Below are 26,779 nucleotides of genomic sequence, written 5' to 3'. Positions count from 1 at the left end.
TGGTATACATCTACTACGCGTCTACTATCCTCTTTCAGGGTGACAATTGACCTCCAAGGTTATTCCTCTTTTTATTTTTTATTTGAAGACTTAAGTGCCAGCTTAAGTGAAAAATTAAGGAAAACGTACTAAGTCATTGCAACACAAAAACTGACTTAATCAGCTTTAATGTGAAAAGATGCCGACGAAAGAAGAGAAGAAGTGGGCTGCTAGGGTGGAGAAAAGAAGAGCTGCTCAGGAAGCAGCAAGCACGTCAACCTCTGAGCAAACTAATGATAAACATACAAAGAAAGAGGATGAAAACTAGGAATGCTCAAGTCAAGTGTATTCACTGCACATTATCATGCAGTCCGCCGTTTCTGGTCAGTGTATAAATGCAAATCTATAAATGATAACCCTTATTCTTTCCTTCTTATCATAAATAATAAACTCGTGTCCCTTACTTCATTAGATTTTAAAATGACTCAGTATTGACAAATTTACTTTACCACATTATATTCCCATAACAAATTACTTGGTGTGCTCTATTCAATTTATATTTAGCTTCTTTATTTCAGAATTATGATGCGGACGTTTACTTCAAGTAGCAAGTAATAACACAAAGCTATTAAAACTGTGTTTTGCTGCTGAGCATTTCTGTTTTATATTGCTCTCTTTGAAATTACTTATAGAAATGAGCAACTATCATTCTGTACATTGTACTGTCATAACGTTAAAACTATTTCTTTCCCTTGAGCTTGTGCTCTTACAAGTAGCATACACAACACATTTTCAAAACATATGCCGTTAAAATCATTCAGGTGTATTACACTGAAGAATATTTCACTTTTAATGATAATGACAAAAGTAAATCTGGTTACATCTAATAAAGAGAGAGTTGCAGGTTTAGTCTGTTCCCCTAATTCTCACTTAAACTGCATGTGCTAAAAATGTACAAAAGAAAAGGTAAAGATTGTTTTGGAGCTCAGTACATATAAATCAGCTTGAGCGGAGAAAGACCTCAGGACCTTACAGTAGGTTATTAAAACTGCCTTGTTCACCAGTAGAACACTCCAATCCATACATACAGTCATTGATGACTCAGGCGCCACCGCGAGTGGCAGCTATTCCAGCAGCTCCGTGTATGACTTTAGTTTTCTACCTTTTTCTCTGTTTCACTGTTAACTCCTACATTTTATGTGGATTTCCCCTTGGGATTAATAAAGTATCTATCTGTCTAGAACATCGAAGATAAGAGCTGTGCTGTGCTGTGCTGTCTCTAGATCTACTTTTGTTAAATATATTATGTATCAACCTTATCTGGCCATGACTATGTGGACATTACTGTTAGTTTTATTCTCTTCTTTCAGGTAAAGGGGAAACCACATTAAAGTGATCAAAAACATACAAAACAAACCTGCCCAAAATGATAATAGAAATCTGTGTGATTATATAAATGTTATTATGGATGTAAAGAGATAGTTCATGGTATAATTTTTTTTCCATTTCTTTCAGATATACTGAAGAACCTTCCAGAATGTTTAACAGCAGTCTGTCCGTGTCAGAGTTTGTTTTGCACTGTGAAATTAAGCCTGAACAAATAAATATAACAGCCACTCTGCTCATATTGATCTATCTGGTGTCCCTAACTGGCAACCTGTTGGTTATCCTGATCATCATAATGAACCATCAGCTGCAGTCACCAATGTATATCTATATCTGCACTCTTGCAATGATAGACTTGGCAAATAGTACAATCCTAATTCCAAAAATGGTATCTGCTGTTCTTTTTGACTCATTAGTAGTTGCATATGCTGCCTGTTTACTCCAGATGTATCTAATATTAAATTTAGAGCTGATGGAATCTCTTCTATTGACATCTATGGCAATTGACCGATATGTTGCAGTTGTTTTTCCATTAAGATACCCTTCAATTGTTACAAGTAAAGCTGTATGTATTGGTGTTACGTTATTGGCTGTTACTGCTTTCCTAATTAATATATCTTGCATGATGTTTGTCAGTGAGCTTTCTTTCTGCCAGACTAATATTCTGCCTTACTGTTTCTGTGATTATACAACAATAGTTCATATTGCCTGTACAGAAGATCCCAAATACTTGCTTCTTTTGTCAACTATAGTTATCACAACTGGAGTGTTTCCTTTAGCACTAATTCTGTTTTCTTATTTTATAATTGCTTTGGCTGCACTAAGGACCTCATCTGTTGAAGGAAAGAGGAAGGTTTTCAGCACCTGCCTTACTCACCTTCTAGTGGTCGGACTGTTTTATATACCACTGATGACATCGTACATATTGCCTGGTGCAGGAGTAAAACTTTCCACAGAAGCATATAATGCAATGGTCATTGTTGGAAATGTAGTTCCTCCCATGATGAATCCTATAATCTACAGCTTTAGGAACAAGGAGATAAAAAGCAGCATTTATAAGCTTTTCTCTGGGAAGAGAACATCTCCGAAAATAAATAATCAGTAACTGTAACAGTGGTTATTAGCGATATCCATTCAAACATTCAAAGTGTTCTTTACTGGCACTCTACATGCTGTATATTATGCCTAATTTGTTTAAAAGTTTAATAATTTATCACTAATTTTCATGGGAAGAATACAACATAAAATACACACTTTTTACAGGGTTTATTGTAGTAAACATACTTCATATGGTGACAACTAATTTAACTGGGTTTATTAAAGTCACAGGATTTTTTAAAGTGTATTTAACTTTGTTGAAATAAACTGAAAAGCCAAGAGTGTACTAAAGGAAGTTTTGAAATTTGGTCTGGTGATGGTTGATTCGTAAATGATTCATTCTATTTGTACCACTTGTTTCAATGAATCATCAGAATCAATTTGCAACCACGAATGAAGCAATTCAGTAGAGCTCAACGTGAATGCTATAGCACTGGCATGGTACATCAGCCTCATTTGCTTATTTGTTTAAAATGCATGGGTGCTTGTACAATTACCAAAACTCTGATTCATGATTTTCGCTTACTTCACTTACGATTCTTTTTAGTTAGAATTAAATCTTTATCTGCAAAAAAAAAAAAAAGGTTCAACACGCCGTTGACCCTCTGCAGTTTGCATATCAGGAGAAGGTGGGAGCAGAGGATGCAATCATCTATATGCTACACCGATCCCTCTCTCACTTGGACAGAGGCAGTGGTGCTGTAAGAATGATGTTTCTAGACTTCTCTAGCGCCTTCAACACAATCCAACCTCTGCTCCTTAGGGACAAGCTGACAGAGATGGGATTAGATTCATACCTAGTGGCATGGATCATGGACTATCTTAAAGACAGACCTCAGTATGTGCGTCTTGGGAACTGCACGTCTGACATTGTGGTCAGCAACACAGGAGCGCCATAGGGGACTGTACTTTCTCCGGTCCTGTTCAGCCTATATACATCGGACTTCCAATACAACTTGGAGTCCTGCCATGTGCAAAAGTTCACTGATGACACTGCTATCGTGGGCTGCATCAGGAATGGGCTGGAGGAGGAGTATAGGGACCTAATCAATGACTTTGTTAAATGGTGCGACTCAAACCACCTACACCTGAACACCAGCAAAACCAAAGAGCTGGTGGTGGATTTTAGGAGGCCCAGACCCCTCATAGACCCAGTGATCATCAAAGGTGACTGTGTGCAGATGGTGCAGACCTATAAATATCTGGGAGTGCAGCTGGATGATAAATTAGACTGGACTGCCAATGCTGATGCGCTGTGCAAGAAAGGACAGAGCCGGTTATACTACCTTAGAAGGCTGGCGTCCTTCAACATCTGCAATAAGATGCTGCAGATGTTCTATCAGACAGTTGTGGCGAGCGCCCTCTTCTACGCAGTGGTGTGCTGGGGAGGCAGCATTAAGAGGAAAGACGCCTCACGTCTGGACAAACTGGTGAGGAAGGCAAGCTCTATTGTTGGCATGGAGCTGAACAGTTTAACATCTGTGGCAGAGCGAAGGGCGCTCAGCAGGCTCCTATCAATTATGGAGAATCCACTGCATCCACTTAATAGTATCATCTCCAGACAGAAGAGCAGTTTCAGCGACAGACTGCTGTCACTGTCCTGCTCCACTGACAGATTGAGGAGATCGTTCCTCCCCCAAACTATGCAACTCTTTAATTCCATCCGGGGGGGTAAACGTTAACATTTAACATTATACATAGTTATTGTCTGTTTTTCACCTGCATTATTATCATTCTTTAATTTAATATTATTTATTGTATCAGTATGCTGCTGCTGAAGAATGTGAATTTCCCATTGGGATTAATAAAGTATCTATCTATCTATCTATCTATCTATCTATCTATCTATCTATCTATCTATCTATCTATCTATCTATCTATCTATCTATCTATCTATCTATCTATCTGTCTAAAAGCAAACTCTGTCATTAACCATTTTCTCATTCCTCATACAAGTGCAACAAACTTACATTGCATTGTTTTAATGGATGGTTTTGTACTTATTATTAGATTGTTTTAAATAGAATATATAAACATAATACTAAACGAATACGTTTTGTACGCTCCACAAATTACTCACAGTAAACTGAACTTTATAAAAATATCATTATAACTTCTAACATGTATTTTACTTTCAGCTTTACTTTAGCATGCACTTTTTACCAGTAATTGAATGTATGAAGCATATTTTATTCATTAAATCTTTCAAGTTTGAATGGAATCATTACCCAAGAACGAGTCACATAATTCTCATTTATTTGATTTGTGTATGAGTAACACAAACCTTGTTCATTTGATTTGTGGACTGAATCATTAGTAGTTGCAGTCAGAAGATTCTTGTTCTTTTGTTTTGTAAACATGCCACAAAATTGTCATTCTCTTGATTCGAGAATGAGTCACATGATTTTACTTTATTTGAGTTAAATCATTTAATTTCTACCCAAGAACAAGTCACACAATTCTTGCTCACTTATGATTCTGAATCTTTGCATCTATTTTCAGAATATTGTCATGTTTTGTGTATTTAAAAAGGATATTATTTCAATTTGAATTACCAGCAACTGTTAAACATAATTTAATAACTATAAATTATATATTATAATTAAATAATTAATGTGGATTCATTCAAGCAGAACCCCCCCCCAAAGATTTTATTTTTAAATATTGATGAATCAATAATAGCTTGAAAGAATCAAATCAGTAAAGTGAATCGAAATGCCCATCACTAATGGTAGCAAGTAATTTAACTGTTAGTTAAATAAATTATTTAATTAAAATTAATATAATTAAGTTGAAACAACGTGAAATGTTTTAACTGACGAAAAATTTGAATTTGGTCTAATCTAATTTTCACTTAACTGTTTTCAGTATTCAATATCAACATATGTAGGTTAATTGCATAAAACTGAAAATGATGCATTACAGTCCTCAGACTGTTGATTCTTAGGCATTGAAAAGAATTCAGTGGTTCATAAACATGAACTACATTGTTGGTGGAGAAGGAAAGGTTGCTTTTGTGGTGTAGGATGTGTGACATTTCTGCCAGTTTATCGTAAAGTTTGCACCATAAATCAATTTCCATAGCCACAAAATAATGCAGCATATGGGGAAAAATAAGCTTGATACCTATCTTTAAATTTCCTTTGAGTTGTGCAAATGTGTGGGCGTCACCAGGAGCAATTTGCACCATTGAGTCAAAGGGGGTGTTCCCTTATGAAAATATACTTACTTTTGGCAAATTTAGAATTTTCTGCCTGGAAAAATCACCTGGAAAATGTAGAAAAAGCAGAAAAGTTTTATCATAATACTAGCAAAATACCCCGCTTCGCAGCGGAGAAGTAGAGTGTTAAAGAGGTTATGAAAAAGAAAAGGAAACATTTTAAAAAGAACATAACATGATTGTCAATGTAATTGTGTTGTCATTGTTATGAGTTTTGCTGTCATATATATATATATATATATATATATATATATATATATATATATATATATATATATAGCAAAATACCCGCGCTTCGCAGCGGCGAAGTACTGCTTTAAAATTTTAAATAATAAAGTGAGGGAAATTATACCAATAATTATTTGTTAAGGATCTCTTTGTATACCATGTTGTCAGTTCGCCCCTCCGGTTGTAATATGACCAAGTTGTGCGCTGAGCTTACTCTTGAGCATGCAACGTATACTTGGCCATGTGAAAAGGAAATCAAGAACAGCAAGACCGCGCCAGCTGCGGAGCTCAGCTTGGAGCGAAATGAAGTGAATGAAATGAGGTGAATGGGAGGGGAGATGATCACGTGACTCCAACACCCGCCTTAACTCTCCATCCCTCCACAAACACACAAACACAGTCTCTCAGATCCCAACTCTCCTTTATATATATAGATAAATAGCAAAATACCCGCGCTTCGCAGCGGAGAAGTAGTGTGTTAAAGAGGTTATGAAAAAGAAAAGGAAACATTTTAAAAATAACGTAATATGATTGTCAATGTAATTGTGTTGTCATTGTTATGAGTGTTGCTGTCTTTTATATATATATAATATACACACACACACATATAAACATATATATACATATACACATCCACATATATATACATATATATATATATATATATACACATATCAACATATATATATACACATACATACACACACACATACATATATATATATATATATATATGAATGGAAGAGAAGGTCTGTGATACGGTTTGCATATTTGCAGTTGGAGATCCACAAAGGGAGAAAAAACGAATCACGTATCATAAAATAGTTTTATTCCTGAGCTTTCAACCCCTATCAGGGGTCTTCATCAGAGGATAATGCTTAGACTTACAAGAATCAAAGGCAATATATAGCAACACATTCAGTGGGGGGTGGGTGGAGGTGACTAAGTCAGTATGATCAAAGGGGGGGGGGGGGGTGTATCGTTTAATTAAAGTGCATATGTCCTTCTTAAGTTGGCATATGCTGGGTTTATGTCCAAGTGTCTGTTGATGGCATTTTCATCTGATAGCCAAGACTCGGCCAACTCTCTGGCGCTTTTTGTACTGGCCTTAAATTTTACTTTTACGTTGTCCCAGTTGAATGTGTGTCCTGTCGATTTAGTATGTGCATATATCAAAGATAGTGCGTCGTTTCATATATATATATATATATATATATATATATATATATATATATATATATATATATATATATATATACATATATACACACATATATATATATATATATATATATACAGATACAGATATATATATATATATATATATATATATATATACACACACATATATATACATATACAGATATATACATATATATATACACACATATATATATATACACATACAGATATATATATATATATATATATACACACACACATATATATCTGTATGTGTATATATATATATGTGTGTGTATATATATAATATATATCTGTATATGAATGGAAGAGAATATATATATATATATATTATATATATATATATATATATATAGCAAAATACCCGCGCTTCACAGCGGAGAAGTAGTGTGTTATAATATATGTGTATGTGTATATGTATATATATATGACAGCAACACTTATAACAATGACAACACAATTACATTGACAATCATGTTAGGTTATTTTTAAAATGTATCCTTTACTTTTTCATAACCTCTTTAACACACTACCTCTCCGCTGCGAAGCGCGGGTATTTTGCTAGTATATATATATATACATACATATACACACATACATGCAGTTTCAATAACATAGAAATCAATATAAACAACATTAACATCATTATCATATGAGAATATGAAGTAATATATAAGAAGCACATTTCATATAAATATAAATTATTAAACAGTAAAATCTTCTTCTGTAATGTGCTACCGTGGCTATTCGTTTGTCTGTCCAAGATTTTAAATCACCTGTAGCTCGCAAACCGTTTCACCTATTGACTTGAAATCTGGTACACATATAGAACGTCACGTCTACTATCCGCTTTATGGGTGATGATTGTATTACTCTTTTTATCCATCCATCCATCCATTTTCCAACCCGCTGAATCCGAACACAGGGTCACGGGGGTCTGCTGGAGCCAATCCCAGCCAACACAGGGCACAAGGCAGGAAACAATCCTGGGTTTTTATCTTTATTTAATTTTATTGTAGAATCAACTCCTATCTGCGCACACCAGGGCGGCCGTGGGCGGATGCGTATGGTGTATTCACTCCACGTTATCGTGCATTGCGCTGTCACTGGTATTTTGATAAAAGAATTTGAACAACATATAAGAAGCGTATAAATTATTAAACAGTAAAACATTAACATTTAAGAAGTAAAGTTACATTAAGTACTACTGCAGTGCCTTCGGGTATACCTCATTTTTTGTTTGCTCATTACATGCTTAAATGTATACATTTTTTGGTGCACCTACCCGAGAACACGCGACATATAACCGAGCGTGGGAGAAGCATGGATTTTAAACACGCGTTGAGTTCATCTGCTGGTCTCCCTCGTGAAATAACTGGTAATGTTTGACTAAAATCTACAGCGAGTAAAACGACATTACCTCCTATTTTTTTTTTTACGATCTCTGAGATCTTGCTTTTTTCGGTTCAAGGCTTCATAAGCTCTTTTATGTTCTATGGTGTACTTATCCCAAGCCATCATCTTTGAATGTTGCAAGACTTTCGCCTTGTATGTAGATCGGGGTAATTACATTTATTGCATTCCTAGTCTGAATCACAATCTGATTGTATGGGTGGTTACCTGGCACTGTAGGGTTGCTACCCGTCCTTTAAAATACGGAATCGTCCCGTATTTGAGAATGAAATTGCGCGTCCCGTTTTGAATCAATACGGGACGGAATTTGTCCCGTATTTTTTTTATCATTTTTTTTAAAGCAGCGTCTCATGCAAATCATCCCACACGCATTTTATGAAGATGCCTCCTTTCCTACTTTTGATTGGGTAATACTTGATGCCATCGTTAGTTTGATTGGTCTTTTTAACTGTCCAGTGAGGAGGGCGGGTCTTTTAAGTAGAGTCTGCAAACTGTTGGCACTGGGATGTGGCACCCGCTGCAGTATGCGTCCCTTATTTTTTTGTATTAAAAGTGGTAACCCTACCTGGCAGGTAGCACTTATGTTTGGTCATGAAGTCGTCTAAAATCAGCCACGTGCCCTCTTTTAATTGTGAGAAGCAGATATATATAGCCAAATTCTCGTGCTTCGTTGCGGCGAAGTACTGCTTTTAATTTTTTAAGAAGAAAGTAAAACCTTTTTAAACGGATCGAAAATATACCAATAACAATTTGTTAAGGATCTATTTTTTTGTGAACCTCGCTTTTCACAGCTGTCCCGCTACGACGTGTGTTTCGTTTATTTGACAGTATGTAGATCGTGGTAATTAAATTCATGGCATTCGTTTTCTGAATCACAATCTGACTGTATGGATGGTTACCTGCCAGGTTACGCTTGTGGTTGGTCAGGAAGTCGCCTTACATCCGCCACGTGCCCTCTTTCTGTTCCCAGAAGCTGATCATAGAATGGTTTTAATAGTTTACTTTCAAATAATGCAAAGAGTATGCGACACGTGTTTCTCCTTAATTCTGGGCTCATCAGGCATACACACTCACTGCATCCCCTCTCGAGAATCGAATATCGTCAGCGCCAGAGTTGAAGCCCCTAACGTTGCGGTCAGCAAGTGGGCTAACATCCGCCATGTGCCGTCTTTCAGTTGCGAGAGGCAGATCATAGAATGGTTGAAACTGTTGCCCCTAACGTTGCGCTACGGCGTGTGGTTCGTTTATATCTCGTGTCTTCTCATTAAACTTTTATCTCGCGAATATGTTATTGCAATCCGCAGCGGGAGCGTTTCTATAAACTTAATTTAAACTTATGTTTTACACCGTGCTTTGTTTCCCTTATGAACATGCTTGTATGCTTCACTCGCTCCCTTCTCAATTGTTTAATGAATTTTTTGTTCTTCGCTGTTTGCGGCTCCTCCTTCATTTGTCCCTACTGCATTCACAGTCTTTTCACGTTATTGCAATCCGCAGCGGGAGCGTTTCTATAAACTTAATTTAAACTTACGTTTTATACCGTGCTTTGTTTCCCTTATGAACATGCTTGTATGCTTCACTCGCTCCCTTCTCAATTGTTTAATGAATTTTTTGTTCTTCGCTGTTTGCGGCTCCTCCTTCATTTGTCCCTACTGCGTTCACAGTCTTTTCACGGGATTACGTGGGAGGCGTGATGACGTGACACTCAACTCCTCCTCCCACGGCCATCGAGCTGCCGTCCATTACAGTATATTGTGAAAAAAGAGGTTCCAGTTATGACCATTACGCGTTGAATTTCGAAATGAAACCTGCCTAACTTTTGTAAGTAAGCTGTAAGGAATCAGCCTGCCAAATTTCAGCCTTCCACCTACACGGGAAGTTGCAGAATTAGTGATGAGTCAGTCAGTCAGTCAGTCAGTCAATCAGTCAGTCAGTGAGTCAGTGAGGGCTTTGCCTTTTATTAGTATAGATATATTTATCATAATATACCCACGCAAACTTATTTTAAGCATTTATTATTTAAGCATACAGATGAATAAAGCAAGCAGATATGATCATTTGGAGTTAAATTAATGCAAGGTACCTTTATGTAAAACACATTTGGTGTTGAATTTTTGAGTGAATAAGGTTGTATTCTTCAATATTTTAATCGCGGTATTTTCATTTAGCTTCATTATGAGTTTATAACAATAGTTATTCATTAAATACCCTTACAAATTCAAAATATTAATTGATATTATCAGCTAAAACATTGATCAAATGTACATTGTAGAGTGACAATATATATATAACACATACTGTATGTATGAATGAATGGGTAGGTGTTGCATCTCTGTGAATGAACAGTTTTACAAAGCAAACTTTGCACCCTGTGCGATGTGAGCATTATCCTTAAAACAGAATGGGGGGCACTTTTCCCCAATTGACTACCATATATACAAAGCACATCAGCGTAATATTGGCCAATTATGTTTTGTTTTTTTGAAGGCATGTAATCAATATGAACAATATACACAACAACATAGAAACTGCACACAATCTTGCTGGTAACTGGCGTAAATCTTGAATTACTTTGGTGTTGAAAAAAGACCATGCTTCCACTATTTCAGTCATTTGGAATCTGGGTCATAGTGATGTATCCAATTCAAACCATTCTGAAATAGCCAAGGCTCTCTTTACCAATCTGAATATGCAGTTGATTAGCAAAATAACCGCACATTATGATCTCAAGATGCCGGCCTACTAAAGATTCCAAAGATTAATAAAATAACAGTGGAAGGTCAAGGTTTTAGTTAAAGGGCCTGAAGCTGTGGAATGATCTGCCTGCTAATATAAAAGATATCCCATCAATCTCAACTGTTAACTCCAGGCTCACTAATTTAGCCTGGCATACCCTGACTAGAGCTGCTGATTAGCTGTGCATACTGCATTTCTGTTTGTTAGTCATTTGAAATCATCAGAAATATAAGTAACACAAAATGTATAAATCGTTACTAATCATCCTCTATTCTGTTTTTCTTCTGGGTATCTGGATGTGGCAATTGGTACCACCCCTTTACTATTGAGCTGCTCTCCTGTGTATGGAAAAGTCACCCCAGATAAGTCATGGCTGTCCGTCGATGAGATGATGACGCTGTCCATCCATTTGTCCATCTCCATCACTCCTCCTCCTATGTGTATGCTGATGGGAGAGCAGACGAGATAAAGGATTATTGGATGGAAATATTCTGTCATCAGCTTGGACAGCCCAGCACAGATTCCACTATAGAATCTCCAGAAAAGGGTGGGCGGCTAGTTGGCCAAGGTCTCCAGGACACTGACTTTGTCTCACTTTATCTTTGACTTTCTCTTTTACGATTTTCATCTCCTCTGTTGTCAACTTTCCATAGTTTATCAATTAATTATTGGACAGATCTTGTTAGTTTCCGTTTATGTTAATCAATTTCAATTTTGTTTTCTGTGTGTTTGAAAATATCTGTATCTTTGTGTGTTCTAATTCTATACTTAGTAATTTCTATAATTTATAACGGTATTTTACCTGAGAATTTGTTAAGAGCAATATACAAAACTAAGATGTATTTTATTGTTATCATTCCATACCTCCTAGGAATGTTTTTTTTTTATTCTGTTTTTTTTTGTTGTTAATTTATTTTTTGAAATTTTTTGATGACACTGATAAGTCACCATTTGTTGCCTTTAGGTTTCTATGGACTCTGCCATTTTGTATTACTTCTCACTGTGATCCTGCATCATTGCTAGGTACAGGACGTGTGACCCATGACATCACAGATATCAGTTTTGTGAGATCTCTGAATTTGTAATGTTATGATTTGGCTTCCTTTTGATTTTTTTCTCAGGTTTATTTCTAAGAATTTATTTTATTGTCGTAAGGATTTTGACATGTGCCAAATAGGATTCTGCTGTTTAAAAATGTATTCATAGGAGTTTCCTTATTTTAATGCCTTTTATGTCTTTTTTTTGCATAGGGCATCTCCATTCTTTGGAACTTGCAACTTCTGTTATAATGGTTAGGGGTAGGAAGTACACAGCAAGAGTCGTCAATTGTATGATGGTGTAAACGGTCATTGCCATGCATTCTGAGACTAGATAAAGATTCTTTACGTGTGATGTGTGCTTTGCTGTGTACTCGTTTTGACTTTAAATAATACACAATTCTTGCTTTAAATTTTATGGTTTACATTCGATGTTGGCAAAAGATAGAACTTAATATTTGGTTTTGAACTTTCCCTTCATTCCGAGTTAGGCTATACTGTATTTCCCAATCCCTATTTAAAAATTGTCTTTTTTTACTGAAGGCATAACAATTAAGGTTAGACAAAACAAAACAAAACAAAACAAATTTCTAAAGATGGAATTTATTTAGGGTTTTGAACTTAGCTTTGGCCTGTTTTCTTGTTAATACAGTATGTGTGTTTTTTGTGCATTGATCTTTACTTCATCTGACTATTTTCTTGCCCACTCCTAAACACATAGTTTTTTTCTCTGCCACTTGCGTTCCATCCAGGAACCAACATAATTGCAATGTGCATTTCTTCCATTTTGATATACGTTTGTAATTCTTCAGGGTAAATTAATGTTGTCTGACTACAATACTGTTTTTTTTTTCTACTCCTTTGTGAGTTCACCTACTTTTCTAATTAAATGTGCCTTCTGTTAAAGTGAAGAGTGGTTACTTGGTAATATAAAAATCTCAGAGGTATAACCTAAAAATATCCAGTGTCTCAGTAGTCCCTTCAAGGAGGTGAACAGATTTAAATAGTGCATCTTTAGTTACACTTAAAAATCTTTAGTTTGCCGCACTGCATGCGGTTCTAGAATGGACCACATCATGTACATTTCTTTTTTTAACAAACTTTGTCATCATCCCTTTACAACATAGGGAGTCAAGTGTTCATAGTGAGAAAGCTCGTCTGATTTTGCCATAAATGATGACAACAATCTCAACTGAAAGAACATCTCAGGTTAGTAGACTATGTTTCAGGATATCGTTGCCTCGCTTTTTCTTCTCTGTTCATGTTTATGTTTGAAGGTTTCAAAGGGTGTTGTGTAGATTCCCTGTAAGATGCAGTCCATTGATAAAATTATTATTTTTCAACTGAAACAAGCTTTACTTACATCTACATTTTATTTTAGTTCGATAAAGCGTTTATGGACGCAACTGTCACTACCATCCTGCAGCTTCCAGGCATGGCATTTGGCTGCCAGCTTGATGCAACTTGCATACTTTACCTGTGTGGCTTTTTCACTGGTACTGTGGTTTCAATTCCACATCCCTCAGCCATGAATGTTAATGTAGATAGAAAAGAAAAATTTGATCTGTGAGAACAACAGTGCGCAATGATAGACAAGGATTCTGCTAAAGTGTGTTTCCTAAATTTATTTACGTGTGTTCAGAATAGGGTCTGGCTTCTTATGACCAAGAAATGGAAAAAGATGATTCATGTTACAGATTAATGGACATATAGATGGATGGGTTATGAGTTTATTTTATACAATGTACAATTGGGAGTTATTCCAACATTAAGGGAGGTGAAATGAGTTCCTTGCACTCACATAGTAAGTCACTGTTCAGAACCTAACCATCAGAGATTCAACGACTTGACTGAGAACATCAAAGGAGTCTATGGTTGGAATTGACCCAACAACCTTATTCTTTACTGTCCAATACCTCCGCCCTGCAATTATCATCAACCGAAATACGCACATGCTTAGGGCACCACAGAGTTTTTTTCTCCCTTGCTGTCATGCCCTTATCTCTTTCACTCTCACACTCAACTTCAATTTTTTTGCAATTGTTCTTATTTGTCTTCTTAAACTTCCATCCATCCATCCATTTTCCAGCCCGCTGAATCCGAACACAGGGTCACGGGGGTCTGCTGGAGCCAATCCCAGCCAACACAGGGCACAAGGCAGGAAACAATCCTGGGCAGGGTGCCAACCCACCACAGGACACACACAAACACACCCACACACCAAGCACACACTAGGGCCAATTCAGAATCGCCAATCCACCTAACCTGCATGTCTTTGGACTGTGGGAGGAAACCAGAGCGCCCGGAGGAAACCCACGCAGACACGGGGAGAACATGCAAACTCCACGCAGGGAGGACCCGGGAATCGAACCCAGGTCCCCAGATCTCCCAACTGCGAGGCAGCAGCGCTATCCACTGCGCCACCGTGCCGCCCCTTCTTAAACTTTAATTTGTAAAAAAGATGTTTTCATTGGCGTAGTGAGTGAGTAAAGTTTAAAAGTTTGTTATGAAGGTGTCGTCAGATATGACATCTGTTTCACACTCATGTAAGAGTAAGGGTTTCGTTTCTATTGAGTGTAACACAGCCTGCTGGGTCTGACCAGCACTTAATTCATCAGCTGATTTGAGTAACAAAAAGTCTTCATTTTATTATTTCTTTTACTGAATTTTCACATAAAAGAGATACAGTCATATCAAAAACTTTGGGAACCCCTCTTAATTCTTTGGATTTTTGCTTATCATTGGCTGAGCTTTTAATTTGTGGCATGCCTTATGGTAACAGTAGTATTTCAACAGTGACATTAAGTTTATTGGATTAACAGAAAATATGCAATATGCATCATAACAAAATTAGACAGGTGCATACATTTGGGCACCCCAACAGAGATATGACATCAATACTTAGTTGAGCCTCCTTTTGCAAATATAACAGCCTCTAGATGCTGTCCTCCTATAGTTTGGATTCTGGATGGAGGTATTTCTGACCATTCTTCCATACAAAATCTCTCCAGTTCAGTTAAATTTGATGGCTGCTGAGCATGGACAGCCTGCTTCATACATTTTCAATGATATTCAAGTCTGGGGACTGTGACGGCCATTCCAGAACATTGTACTTCTCCCTCTGCATGAATGCCTTTGTAGATTTCGAACTGTGTTTTGGGTCATTGTCTTGTTGGAATATCCAACCCCTGCGTAACCTCAACTTTGTGACTGATGCGCGAACATTATCCTGAAGAATTGGTTGATATTGGGTTGAATTCATCCAACCCTTGACTTTAACAAGGGCCCTAGTCCCTGAACTAACCACACAGCCCCACAGCATGATGGAACCTCCACCAAATTTGACAGTAGGTAGCAGGTGTTTTTCTTGAAATGCGGTATTCTTATTCCGCCATGCAAAGTGTTTTTTGTTATGACCAAATAACTCAATTTTTGTCTCATAAGTTCAAAGAACTTTGTTCCAAAATTAATCTGGCTTATCTAAATTAGCATTTGCATAAAAGCGACACTGTTTGTGGTGTGAGTGTAGAAATGGCTTCTTTCTCATCACCCTGCCATACAGATTTTCTTTGTGCAAATTGCGCTGAATTGTAGAACGATGTACAGATACACCATCTGCAGCAAGATGTTCTTGCAGGTCTTTAGAGGTGATCTGTGGGTTGTCTGTAACCATTCTTACAATCCTGTGCATATGCCGCTCCTGTGTTTGTGTTGGCCTGCCAGACCTGCTGGGTTTAACAGCAACTGTGCCTGTGGTCTTCCATTTCCTGATTCCATTCCTTACAGTTGAAACTGACAGTTTAAACCTCTGAGATAGCTTTTTGTAGCCTTCCCCTAAACCATGAGACTGAACAATCTTTGTTTTCAGATCTTTTGAGAGTTGCTTTGAGGATCCCATGCTGTCACTCTTCAGAGGAGAGTCAAAAGGAAGCACAACTTTCAATTGACCACCTTAAATACCTTTATATCTCATGATTGGACACACCTGTCTATGAAGTTCAAGGCTTAATGAGCTAATCCAACCAATTTGATGTTGCAAGTAATCAGCATTGAGCAGTTACATATATTCAAATCAGCACAATTACATGGTGATCCAAATATTGCACAACCAGTTTTTCACATTTGATTTAATTTCATACAACTAAATACTGCTTCACTATAAATCTTTGTTCGGAAAATACCCCAGTACTCAGATGTTCCTAGGAAATGAAAGACATACCACTGTTATCTTTTTTGTTGAAAGTAGAGTAAATTATTATGCAGGCTGAGAGGGGTTCCCAAACTTTTTCATATGACTGTATATATACATATATATATATATATATATATATATATATATATATATATATATATATATATATATATATATATATATATACATATATGTACTGTATTCTGCTTCATCATGGGCCCTGCTGCTGTGCTGATAGATGATGCGAACATCCGTGCACCTGTGGAGCTGGCAAGGGAGAGTTTGTCGACGTCACTCATGACACAATCCTACTTGCTACAGAAACAGAATCCCTGCTGAGAGCCTTTTCACCGTACTGTTCTCGTCTGTAATGTTTGAACCAGAAACTAAACAGCAGCCAAACTCTACTTCACAAAAGATTCATAGAATCAACTCTGTTAAGGTAGGGTTAAATAACACAAGAGAACAGCAAAACCTGGAACAGACAATTCATCACAAAACAGTATTCAGACAGGTAGAACTCGATCCCAGAGTCGTCTAGTGGCTTGGGTATTGGAAAGATCTTGAAAAGTCTTGAAAGTCCGTCCTATTTTTGAGCAAAACAAATGATATTTTGGGTGACGGACACTATTGTAAAGGTTTTGTTTCGTATGGAACTTCCAAAGCACTTTTGTAATCTTTTAAATTGTTTCTTTTAAGTGAGTTTCTATCTCACATGAGAGTCTCGCCAAAAGGGGAAAATTATCAGAAGTTTTGTTAGCGGGACAGCTATAGTAGGCAAAAGGTCATGTGCTGCCAACTAGAGAATGCAAGCCGGTTTGTCCACAAAATTTCTATTTTTTTATTTAGTTATTTGTGACTGCTGTGTTGTTGTACAATCTACTGTACTCTACACTTGTAACTTGTTTCTGCACCAATAAAATAAGCAAACCAACTTTTCATTTCACCTGCTGCACCCAGGTGTTATGTGGGTGTAACCAGCCCTTTAAATCCTGATTTGATAAAACAAAGGGGCAGTAATAGTAGCAAGATCTCTGAATGCACCTTAAGTGATTGGTTTGTTCAGGCTTAAAGTCAAGAGGTGAAAGCGTTCAATTTCCAGCTTGTCTTTACACTAACGTTTGTTAAACATTCTTACTTAATTTGTGTATCAAATCAAAACTGTTGTTTTATTCTCTTCTTTCAGCTACGGTGGAAACAACATAAAGATGATTAATAAAAGTCTGTTTGTACAAATAAGCATAAAAACAAGACAATGTTAGAAACCTTTGTGACCACATGCATGTTGCTAAAAGAGACAGTTCACTGTATCATTTTTTTTTCCATTTCTTTCAGATATACTGAAGAACCTTCCAGAATGTTCAACAGCAGTCTGTTCATGTCAGAGTTTGTTTTGCACTGTGAAATTAAGCCTGAACAAAGAAATACAACAACCACCCTGCTCATTTTGATCTATCTGGTATCCCTCATAGGCAATCTGTTGGTTATCCTGATCATCATGACGAACCGTCAGCTGCAGTCGCCAATGTATATCTATATCTGCACTCTTGCAATGATAGACTTGGCAAACAGTACAATCCTCATTCCAAAAATGGTATCTGCTATTCTTTCTGAATCATTAGTGGTTGCATATACTGCCTGTTTAGTCCAGATGTATCTAATATTAAATGTAGAGCTGATGGAATCTCTTCTTTTGACGTTTATGGCACTGGACCGATATGTTGCTGTTGTTTTTCCTTTAAGATACCCTTCGATTGTTACAAGTAAAGCTGTATGTATTGGTGTTACGCTATTGGCAATTAGTGCTTTCCTAATTAATACCTCTTATATTATTTTTACCAACGAGCTTCCTTTCTGCCAGACTAATATTCTGCCGTATTGTTTCTGTGATTATGCTACAATGGTTCATATTGCCTGTACAGAAGACCCCAAATATTTGCTTCTTTTGTCAACTATAGTAATCACTACCGGAGTGTTTCCGTTGGCACTAATTCTGTTTTCTTATGTTATAATTGCCTTGGCTGCATTAAGGATCTCATCTGTTGAAGGAAAGAGGAAGGTTTTCAGCACCTGCCTTACTCACCTTCTAGTGGTTGGACTGTTTTATATACCGCTCATGACTTCATACATATTGCCAGGTGCAGGAGTTAAACTTTCCACGGAAGCATATAATGCAATGGTCATTGTTGGAAATGTAGTTCCTCCCATGATGAATCCTATAATCTACAGCTTTAGGAACAAGGAGATAAAAAGCAGCATTTACAAGCTTTTATCTGGGAAGAAAACATCTCCGAAAATAAATAATCAGTAACTGAAACAGTGGTTGTTATTGATATGTGTTCAAACATTTACAAAAGTGCTCATTATTAGCATTCTACGTATATTATGTCCAGTTTGTTTAAATATTTAACAGTTTTATAATGCATTTTCATTGGAAGAATACAATATAAAACATAAATTATACACTGTAAAAATGTTTATTCAATATAACCTGGAAAGTATACTTCATATGGTAACAGCTAATTTAACTGGGTTTATTGAGGGGTTTTAAAAAAAGAGGTATTGCATTCTTACTGGAACCTCCAATATTAGCTAAAAATGTGCCTCGATCCTCGATACTGGTTCTGCACTTCTAAGTCTGACATGATCAATCTAGTCAGATGAATTCTGTACTTCAAAGTACATGGCTCTAGCACTGACGATGGCATAAGGCTTTGCTGCTTGCCAACAGAAAAAGGTGGGAGAAACTTTATACCGTACTTCATATTTACATCTAACCAAACAAATTTGAAAATACAAAAGTTTTTGTATTACTTGTGGATTGACAAAAGTTCATACATGAATTGACTATTTGATAATTTTACTTGCTTTCTCTATGCTTGTATCCTTCCTTGCATTTCTTCACTTGGCAAATTTACTTCCTGTTTAACACTAGAATTACCAGAGTCTACAAAAAAACTCGTAGATCCGGCCCACCTTAAAACCGTTCTCACCTCTCTTTTGTCTTCTAAATGTGCCGATTAAGAGGAGCAGCGAGCAGCCGGCTATTCCATCCCCCACCGTCGCAGAACGTTCACTAAGTTTTCCCAGCTCATGCCTTGTTTGATTATCTGGGAGTGACTGAACTGCTGGAGTTTTAGAATAGAAATAATAGATCGCTATTTGGAATACATGCATTTCATGCGTGTTCCGTTTCTACAGTAATCTGTGTAAACACATTGCTAAAACAGAAACTTTTTCATATTTTAGTAATAAATGTTACAAAATATAGAATGTGTAAAGCCCGAGTTCTTAAGATCAAATAAACACTTCCACAAAAGCTTCACACACCATATAACAGCTTCTGTGGTGTAGCGTGCTAAGATTTGCCTCTTGGACCAAGTAGCTTTTCTCTGCCTCACAAACATGAGTTCAATTCCCCGCTGGGGATAAAGTGTTAGTTCTTTTTTTTCTTTTTAACCTCAAACGGAAATAAAATTTGTAAATTGGTATGCACTGTCAGTTAATGAGATCGTTATATTTTCATGTGGGATGCTCCTTTTAAAATATTTTTTTAACAATTGAGACTGCAATTAACATGAACAACTGTCCTTATAACTTATTTTTTTCAAGATCCATAACACACAGACAGACAGAGCACTGCGTAATACAGAGACAGACAGGCAGAGATATACAAACAAACAGGGAAGGCACATGTACTGAAAGAAAAAAAAATCAACATGTGCGTTGTTTCTGCAGCACTGAATGAGCTCACGTGCTCTAACATCACCCCCCCCCATCTGACTTTCTAAGTAACAGCACAAGTACAGACGCAAACCAAGTGTAATCAAGAGTACTGGTTCGATCCCCACTCACTCCTATATTTGCCGTTTTCAGTAGTAAGCTGCTCTTTTTGTTAATATTATACAGTACACACATGCACTTGGTTTGCGTCTGTACTTGCGCTGTTACTTAGAGAGTCAGATCGGGGGAGGGGTGATGTTAGAGCGGGTGAGCTCATTCAGTGCTGCAGAAACAACGCACATGTTGATTTTTTTTTTCTTTCAGTACATGTGCCTTCCCTGTTTATTTGTATATCTCTGCTTGTCTGTCTCTGTATTACGCAGTGCTCTGTCTGTCTGTGTGTTATGGATCTTGAAAAAATAAGTTATAAGGACGGTTTGCTGACTTGGAGCACCACTGCCTTACTGTGCCACAGAGACGCGAGTTCGATTCCCAGCTTTGAAGAAAGTGTTTTTTTTTTCTTCAAACGGACGTTGAATTTATAAATTGGTATGCACTGTAAATCGTTAACTTTAAAATGTCAATCGCGGTTATTTCTGTTGATTAATTCATGCTTTTTTACTTAGAGTCAGAACAGGAGCTTTTTCAGGTTATTCAGCTTCTGATCTGACTCAAACAGCGCCAGTATAACTTCACACCCGATCTGACGCTGTTCGTTTTCAAATAATATTGCATTACTTCGACAATGTTTTCTGATTGGTACTATTCGCGTCATAAAATGATTTCTTCAAAACGTCACATATATTTGTCTCTTTCTTTTTTTAAAATGTGCGTTGTAGCACTCAGCAACTGGCCACCTGCATGTTCTTGCGCACACTAAATCAGACAGCGCTATATGCAATCATCAGATGCAAATGTTAACAGTTATATAGCACAGAATGGAAATCAGCAGTTCTTAGCATTCCACCTACTGTAACTTGCTTTCTTTTTTCTTCGGTTATAGTCTTGAATAAAAGTGCACTTGTTTTGTTATACTTTTACATCAACATATGTTCCTGTGTTTGAGCTACATGGGCATGCTCAAAAAATACACGTATAATGCCACGAAAAGTGCATGCAGACACTCCAGTTCACAAGCATTGGTACGACAATGCAGTCACAAGTACACTGCAGAGCTTTAGCGCGTCTTTATGTGAAAACAGCATCAGATGGGGAGTGTCTGATGATTGCATATAGCGCTGAAGTTACTGCTCTTTACTATGCTTTCCTCTGCATGTCCTGGAGTACAAAAGAAACAGCATACAGCAACACGTGGGGACTGGCAATACTGGGGGAAAAAAACACGCGGTCGTATGTATCGTGATACACTGCAGAACTATAGCGCGTCTTTATGTAAAAACAGCAGTGTCAGGTGGGGGGCGGTAGGGATGGATCCTGAACGCGACTGAGACAATGAAAAGTGAATTTTAAAAAAATAAAGCTAACCTTTACAAATATCATAAATTACACCAGCTGTTACAGACTGAAATCAAATGTATCTTTTTATTCTAAAATAAGAACACTTCTCAAATGGGAGTTGTACAGGATCGAACTCATGACCTTCTGATTCCCAGTCAGCGACTGATACCGTTACGCCACGGAAGCAGCGATAGTTAAATCATGTCAATGTCTCACACTAAGACGGGTTTTTTTGGTGGTGGCTTTTTTTTGTACCTTTTGTGAAAGTGTTTCTTTGATATTTGGACTTCAGGCTTCATACATTATATAGTTTATGCCTACATTTTGTCAATTGCTACTAGAATATATAGCACGTTTCTGTTTTAACAATGTGTTTACACAGATTACTGTAGAAATGCAACACATATGAAATGCGTGTGTTTCAAATAACAATCTATTATTTCTACTCTAAAACTCCACTTCACTCCCAGATAATCAATCAAGGCAAGAGCTGGGAAAAGCCTGTTTACGTTCTAAGTCGTTGGGGGGATGGAATAGCCGGCTGCTGGCAGCTTGTCTTTATCAGTACATTTAGATGACAAAAGACGCTGGCGGAGAGGTGAGAAAGGTTTTAAGAAGCGATATAAGGTGGGCCGGATCTACGAGTTTTTTCGTAGGCTCTGGTAATTCTAGTGTTAAATCTGATTGATTCGTATGGACTGATAGATCCTAACTAAAAAATATTCTTTTTTCCCCTGCCCTTACGTTCAAGCTACACTCAAAAATATTTTTACATAATTTAATTTCTAGTTGCCTCCTCCCAAAGCCACTCATGGGTAGTTCAATACTTTCCCATTATATAATGTTAGCTTTTGTAGTAAATTTACAATCTTTATTAATTTAACTCTTATGAAATCTGGCTCTGTAGATGATCCTGAATTTCTGTGAATGGCTGTTAAAGGAACAATACACTACCCCATGACTGGGTCTATCAGTGGTTTGGCTCAATTCAAATAGCAGATCTCCAAATACAAATTACGACTCTCCTGTTATTGATTACTTGAAAACACTTTGCCACTTTAAAAAAAGTGGAGTTTGAGGATCATTGATAGGAAGTGTGAGATAATGTGTGTTGTGTGAAACATATCAAACTATTGACACACTTTGAAGTTGTCAGTTGAAATGGTCAGTGTACAAAACAATAGCAAACAAAGGGAACAGAAAAGGAAAAGAAAAACACAATTAGAATCAACGAATGCCACTGCACTGATGTAGTGGCAGAAAGAACCTTAAATAGTCCCCAGCTGCTACAGGGAAAACTAATGCTCATGAGGCCTGTTTCTGAATTAAGAGTCTCACCATAAAAGATGACTATAGAGTGGAACCTCGGGTCACAAACGTCTCGGACCACGTACAAATCGGGTTAAGACCAAAAAGTTTGCCCAACTTTTGCATCTGTTCACGACCACACACTCGGGTGACGAACAAGCCAGTTTCCCTTCCGGTTCGTACGCGCTGATGATTTCCACACGTGTTCAGTCTTTCCCTGTGCATTCCCTGTGCAGCGAGAGAGAGTGAGTGAGCGAATGAGAGAGCGCGAGCGAGAGAGAGAGAGTGCGAGAGAGCGCGAGAGAGAGTGCACGAGAGAGACGGCTGACCACGTAAGGCCGAGAAGGCAGTTAAAGAATGCACCGAGCTTGTTTTTAAAGAGACTGATTCCAGCATTGTTTTAACCTCGTTGTATTTAATGAAGACTTTTTTCTATTGGATAATAACCTCCACTTCACTTCTGTTTTTATGGGATCATTTATTTATTGAAGGATTCTGCACTTTATTTAATTTGGACTTTGTTTTTGATTGTTGTTTTGTTGATTTTAATAAAAGCACTTGGCACTTTTTGCACCATCCGATTGCTCCATTGCAGTGCCTCACTGTCGTGCTCATCGGTAACATTACCGACGGTGACGGGTTTAAGAGCTCCCGGAAGTGAGATGGGAGCATGCAGCGAACCCGCATCGTCACAGATTTTACCTCAAAACTGTAATCTCCTCTCCACCCAGTTCCTCCTCACTTCCTTCACGCCAGAACTCGACTCATGCAAGGTTAGTTTTCTTGGTTGTTTATGGTTAGTTTTTGTATAAATTACGGATTTTTCAAATGTTCATTTTTTTCCCTGTGCTTAAAACTCATTAAAAAAAGTGTTTACACAGAGCGGTTCGTAAGGCTGTAGCGTAAACTCTTGCAACGTTAGTTTTCTCTGTTCAAGGTTTTCTCAGTGTTATTCAATGTTTTTACACTGTGCATTCTATGGTATAATTAACTATTTTTGTTGCTTAAAAATCTTTAAAAAAATATATATTTACATACAGCTCGTACGGTCCGGAACGGATTAATTGTATTTACATACAATCCTATGGTGGAAATTACATCGGGTCACGACCAAATCGGGTTGTGACCAGAGTTTTGGAATGAATTACTGTTGTGACCCGAGGTTCCACTGTATAATTAACAAGACACAAGGGAAAGCTAAATAAACAGATAAGAATTAAAAGGAGATAACTAGCAATTCCAAAACAATCAAAAGAAACAATCCTAAATTCAAACTTTAACAAAAAGAAAAAAAATAACATAATAAGGAAGAGGCGAGAAATAAACCTAGCTGCCCTTTCCTCATTAGACCTTCTAACATATGAAGCAGACCTTTCAGTCATTTGTGTAAGGAAGTGATCTGATCCTCCATTATTATTATTTGTTTTTGTGTCAATCTCTGGTTTTGGACAATTTTCCTGTCTCCTTGCACATCTAATATCGTGTGCAGTTCTGGTTGCCACACTACAGGAAAGACATAGCAGCACTAAAAGCTATGCAGTGAAGAGCAACCAAGTGCATCTTAGGACTTAAGGACATGCCCTACCCTGATAAACTATATATATATATATATATAAATGGTGATCATAAAGTATCATTATTGATAGTGCTGGTCAACCTATTAAGAGACCTAGGTGGCCATTTAGGGAGCCATCTTCTGGAGGCACCAATTTACCAAGCCAATTTCACTTTGTCTTAGACAGTGCATGTCCTTGTACCATTAAGAACACATGCCTTCTGTGGTGCCAACCTAGAAAAGCTATGCAATGAGGGGGAATAGGAAAGATATCAATGATGCTGTTAAGTTAATTTGGTATGATCCAAACCCCTCACCGCCCCCAAAACAATACACTGCAAGTAAAGTGGCAAAAAGAGGAAGAGGACTTATCAAGGAATGTTTCAAAATGTAAAAACTAAAGTCATCAGGTTTTCAACACCCCAAAAGGAAAAAGGAGAGTTGCAAACTAAAGACAGAGGTAAGAACATTCTGCCATTGTGCAAATTGTGTTTGTTTTAAAGCCGCAGCGTAACGGTGCCATTATCACAATTAGCACAAATGTAAGCCAAATAAACTTGCTGTACTGGATGATGGATGTGGAAAGTTAACCTGCAGGCTATTACCTGCCTTCTTGTACTTGGCTATCTGTAGTTTCTTTAGTTTATATGCATAACGATGCTATCAAAACATCATAGTTCTGTAGTGGTCATAAAGATTTTAAGGAAAAGATCAATATACCCTAGGGTTTGATTGTGTTTGTATACCTGATCATTTAATAGCTGCAATCAGTGACATGGACCAGTCATATTATAATACAAAGTAGGGGCAATTACCTTTATATGATGAAGTCATAGAGGACTGAAGCAAAGTCCAGGAAAGTAAAACTGTAAATTCTGTAGAAAAGTTCTCAGTGTCATGTCAGTCCCTAAAATTTGTTAAATGTCAGTTGTGAAAGCTTTACAATTATTATTATGTTTGAATGATACAACATATAATGTACATAGCATCAGGAATAATTGTTAATTTGTTCTTAAATTCATATATTTTTCATTGTGCATTTACCTCAAAGCACCTGTCTAAGACATAATTACTAAATGTAGACCTTCACCGTTGGGACACAAGGAGTGCTGGATTAGTGAAAAATGCTGGATTCATCTAAACAGTTTTTGAACACCTCATCATACTTTTAAAATATCACATAAATCAGTACAAGTTTGATAAAAAAGGAAACAAATCCATTAAACAAAAAATCAAGTGAAATTTCAATGAAGTAATGTATATGTGCTGGAAAGGTACTAAAAAACCCAAAACTGTAAATGCTATGGTACCAGCATTTTCGTAGTTTCAGTTCTGGAAGTAAGCGTGACGCTTTCTCTCAATCACCCCAAACCCCACCTCAACAACTGCCCCTTATTACTTGATGCAAACTCCTTGCTTCAATGTGACCACAACTTCACAAGATCACCCACTTATTGTTTTGGTGCGGCACAATGGCACTCTGCACCTATACAAGGTGATGTGTTTTTGCGAGCTCCCCACCCCCTTTTTGCTTCAACGTGCTCATAACTTCACGGGGGTTTATTGCTTAAATGCAGTGCCTGTCGCAGTGCACCAGAGTGGTGGATATGTCATACTTCACTCCGACATACCCTGTACCACTCTTACATACCTCCATGCTTCCACAAGTATCCCACCTGGACTAACAGCTTTTCCATTCTTCATCCTCTTCATAGCTGTCCTTACTTCCTCCTTGCTAATCCGTTGCACTTCCTGGTTCACTATCTCCATATCACCTAACCTTCTCTCTCTCTCTCTCTCATTCATCAACCTTTAAAAGTATTCTTTCCATCAGCTCAACACACTCTGCTCGCTTCTGAGTATGTTTCCATCATTATCCTTTATCACCCTAACCTACTGCTCATCTTTCCCAGCTTGGTCCCTCTGTCTAGCCAATCAGTAGGGGTCCTTTTCTCCCTCCTTAGTGTCTAACCTCTCATACAACTCATCATATGTCTTATCTTTAGACTTTGCCACTTCTCTTTCCTTACACACTATCTCTTTGTACTCCTGTCTACTTTCTTCATCTCTCTGACTATCCCACTTCTTCTTCACCAAACTCTTCCTCTGTATACTCTTCTGTTCTTCCACATTCCACCACCAGGTTTCTTTGTCCTCCTCCTTCCTCTGTCCAGATATCACACCAAACACACTTCTAGCTATCTCCCTTCCCACTTCTGCTGTAGTTGCCCAGCTGTCTGGTA

At 37.4% G+C, this 26,779-nt stretch overlaps 1 protein-coding gene across 4 annotated transcripts in view; it reads left to right on the top strand.

The window, feature by feature from the left end:
• The window catches only part of LOC114641203 (olfactory receptor 1M1-like), a 63,167-nt gene extending 44,295 nt beyond the window's left edge, over positions 1-18,872 (top strand). For 3 of the 4 annotated variants that reach the window (XM_028790293.2, XM_051927261.1, XM_051927262.1), the window contains exon 2: positions 17,828-18,872. In XM_028790293.2, coding sequence (XP_028646126.2) covers positions 17,850-18,803 — 954 coding nt within the window. In that variant the 5' untranslated portion in view covers positions 17,828-17,849 and the 3' untranslated portion in view covers positions 18,804-18,872. Of the gene's footprint in view, positions 1-13,473; positions 13,510-17,827 lie in introns of those variants that run through there. The other variant, XM_051927263.1, reaches the window with a different exon arrangement.
• The last annotated feature ends 7,907 nt before the right edge of the window (positions 18,873-26,779 follow it).

Source organism: Erpetoichthys calabaricus, chromosome 4 (genome assembly GCF_900747795.2).
Source record: "Erpetoichthys calabaricus chromosome 4, fErpCal1.3, whole genome shotgun sequence".
Taxonomy (NCBI): domain Eukaryota; kingdom Metazoa; phylum Chordata; class Cladistia; order Polypteriformes; family Polypteridae; genus Erpetoichthys; species Erpetoichthys calabaricus.
Note: the sequence above shows the minus strand (reverse complement) of the source record. Positions and strands in the feature narration are given on the sequence as shown.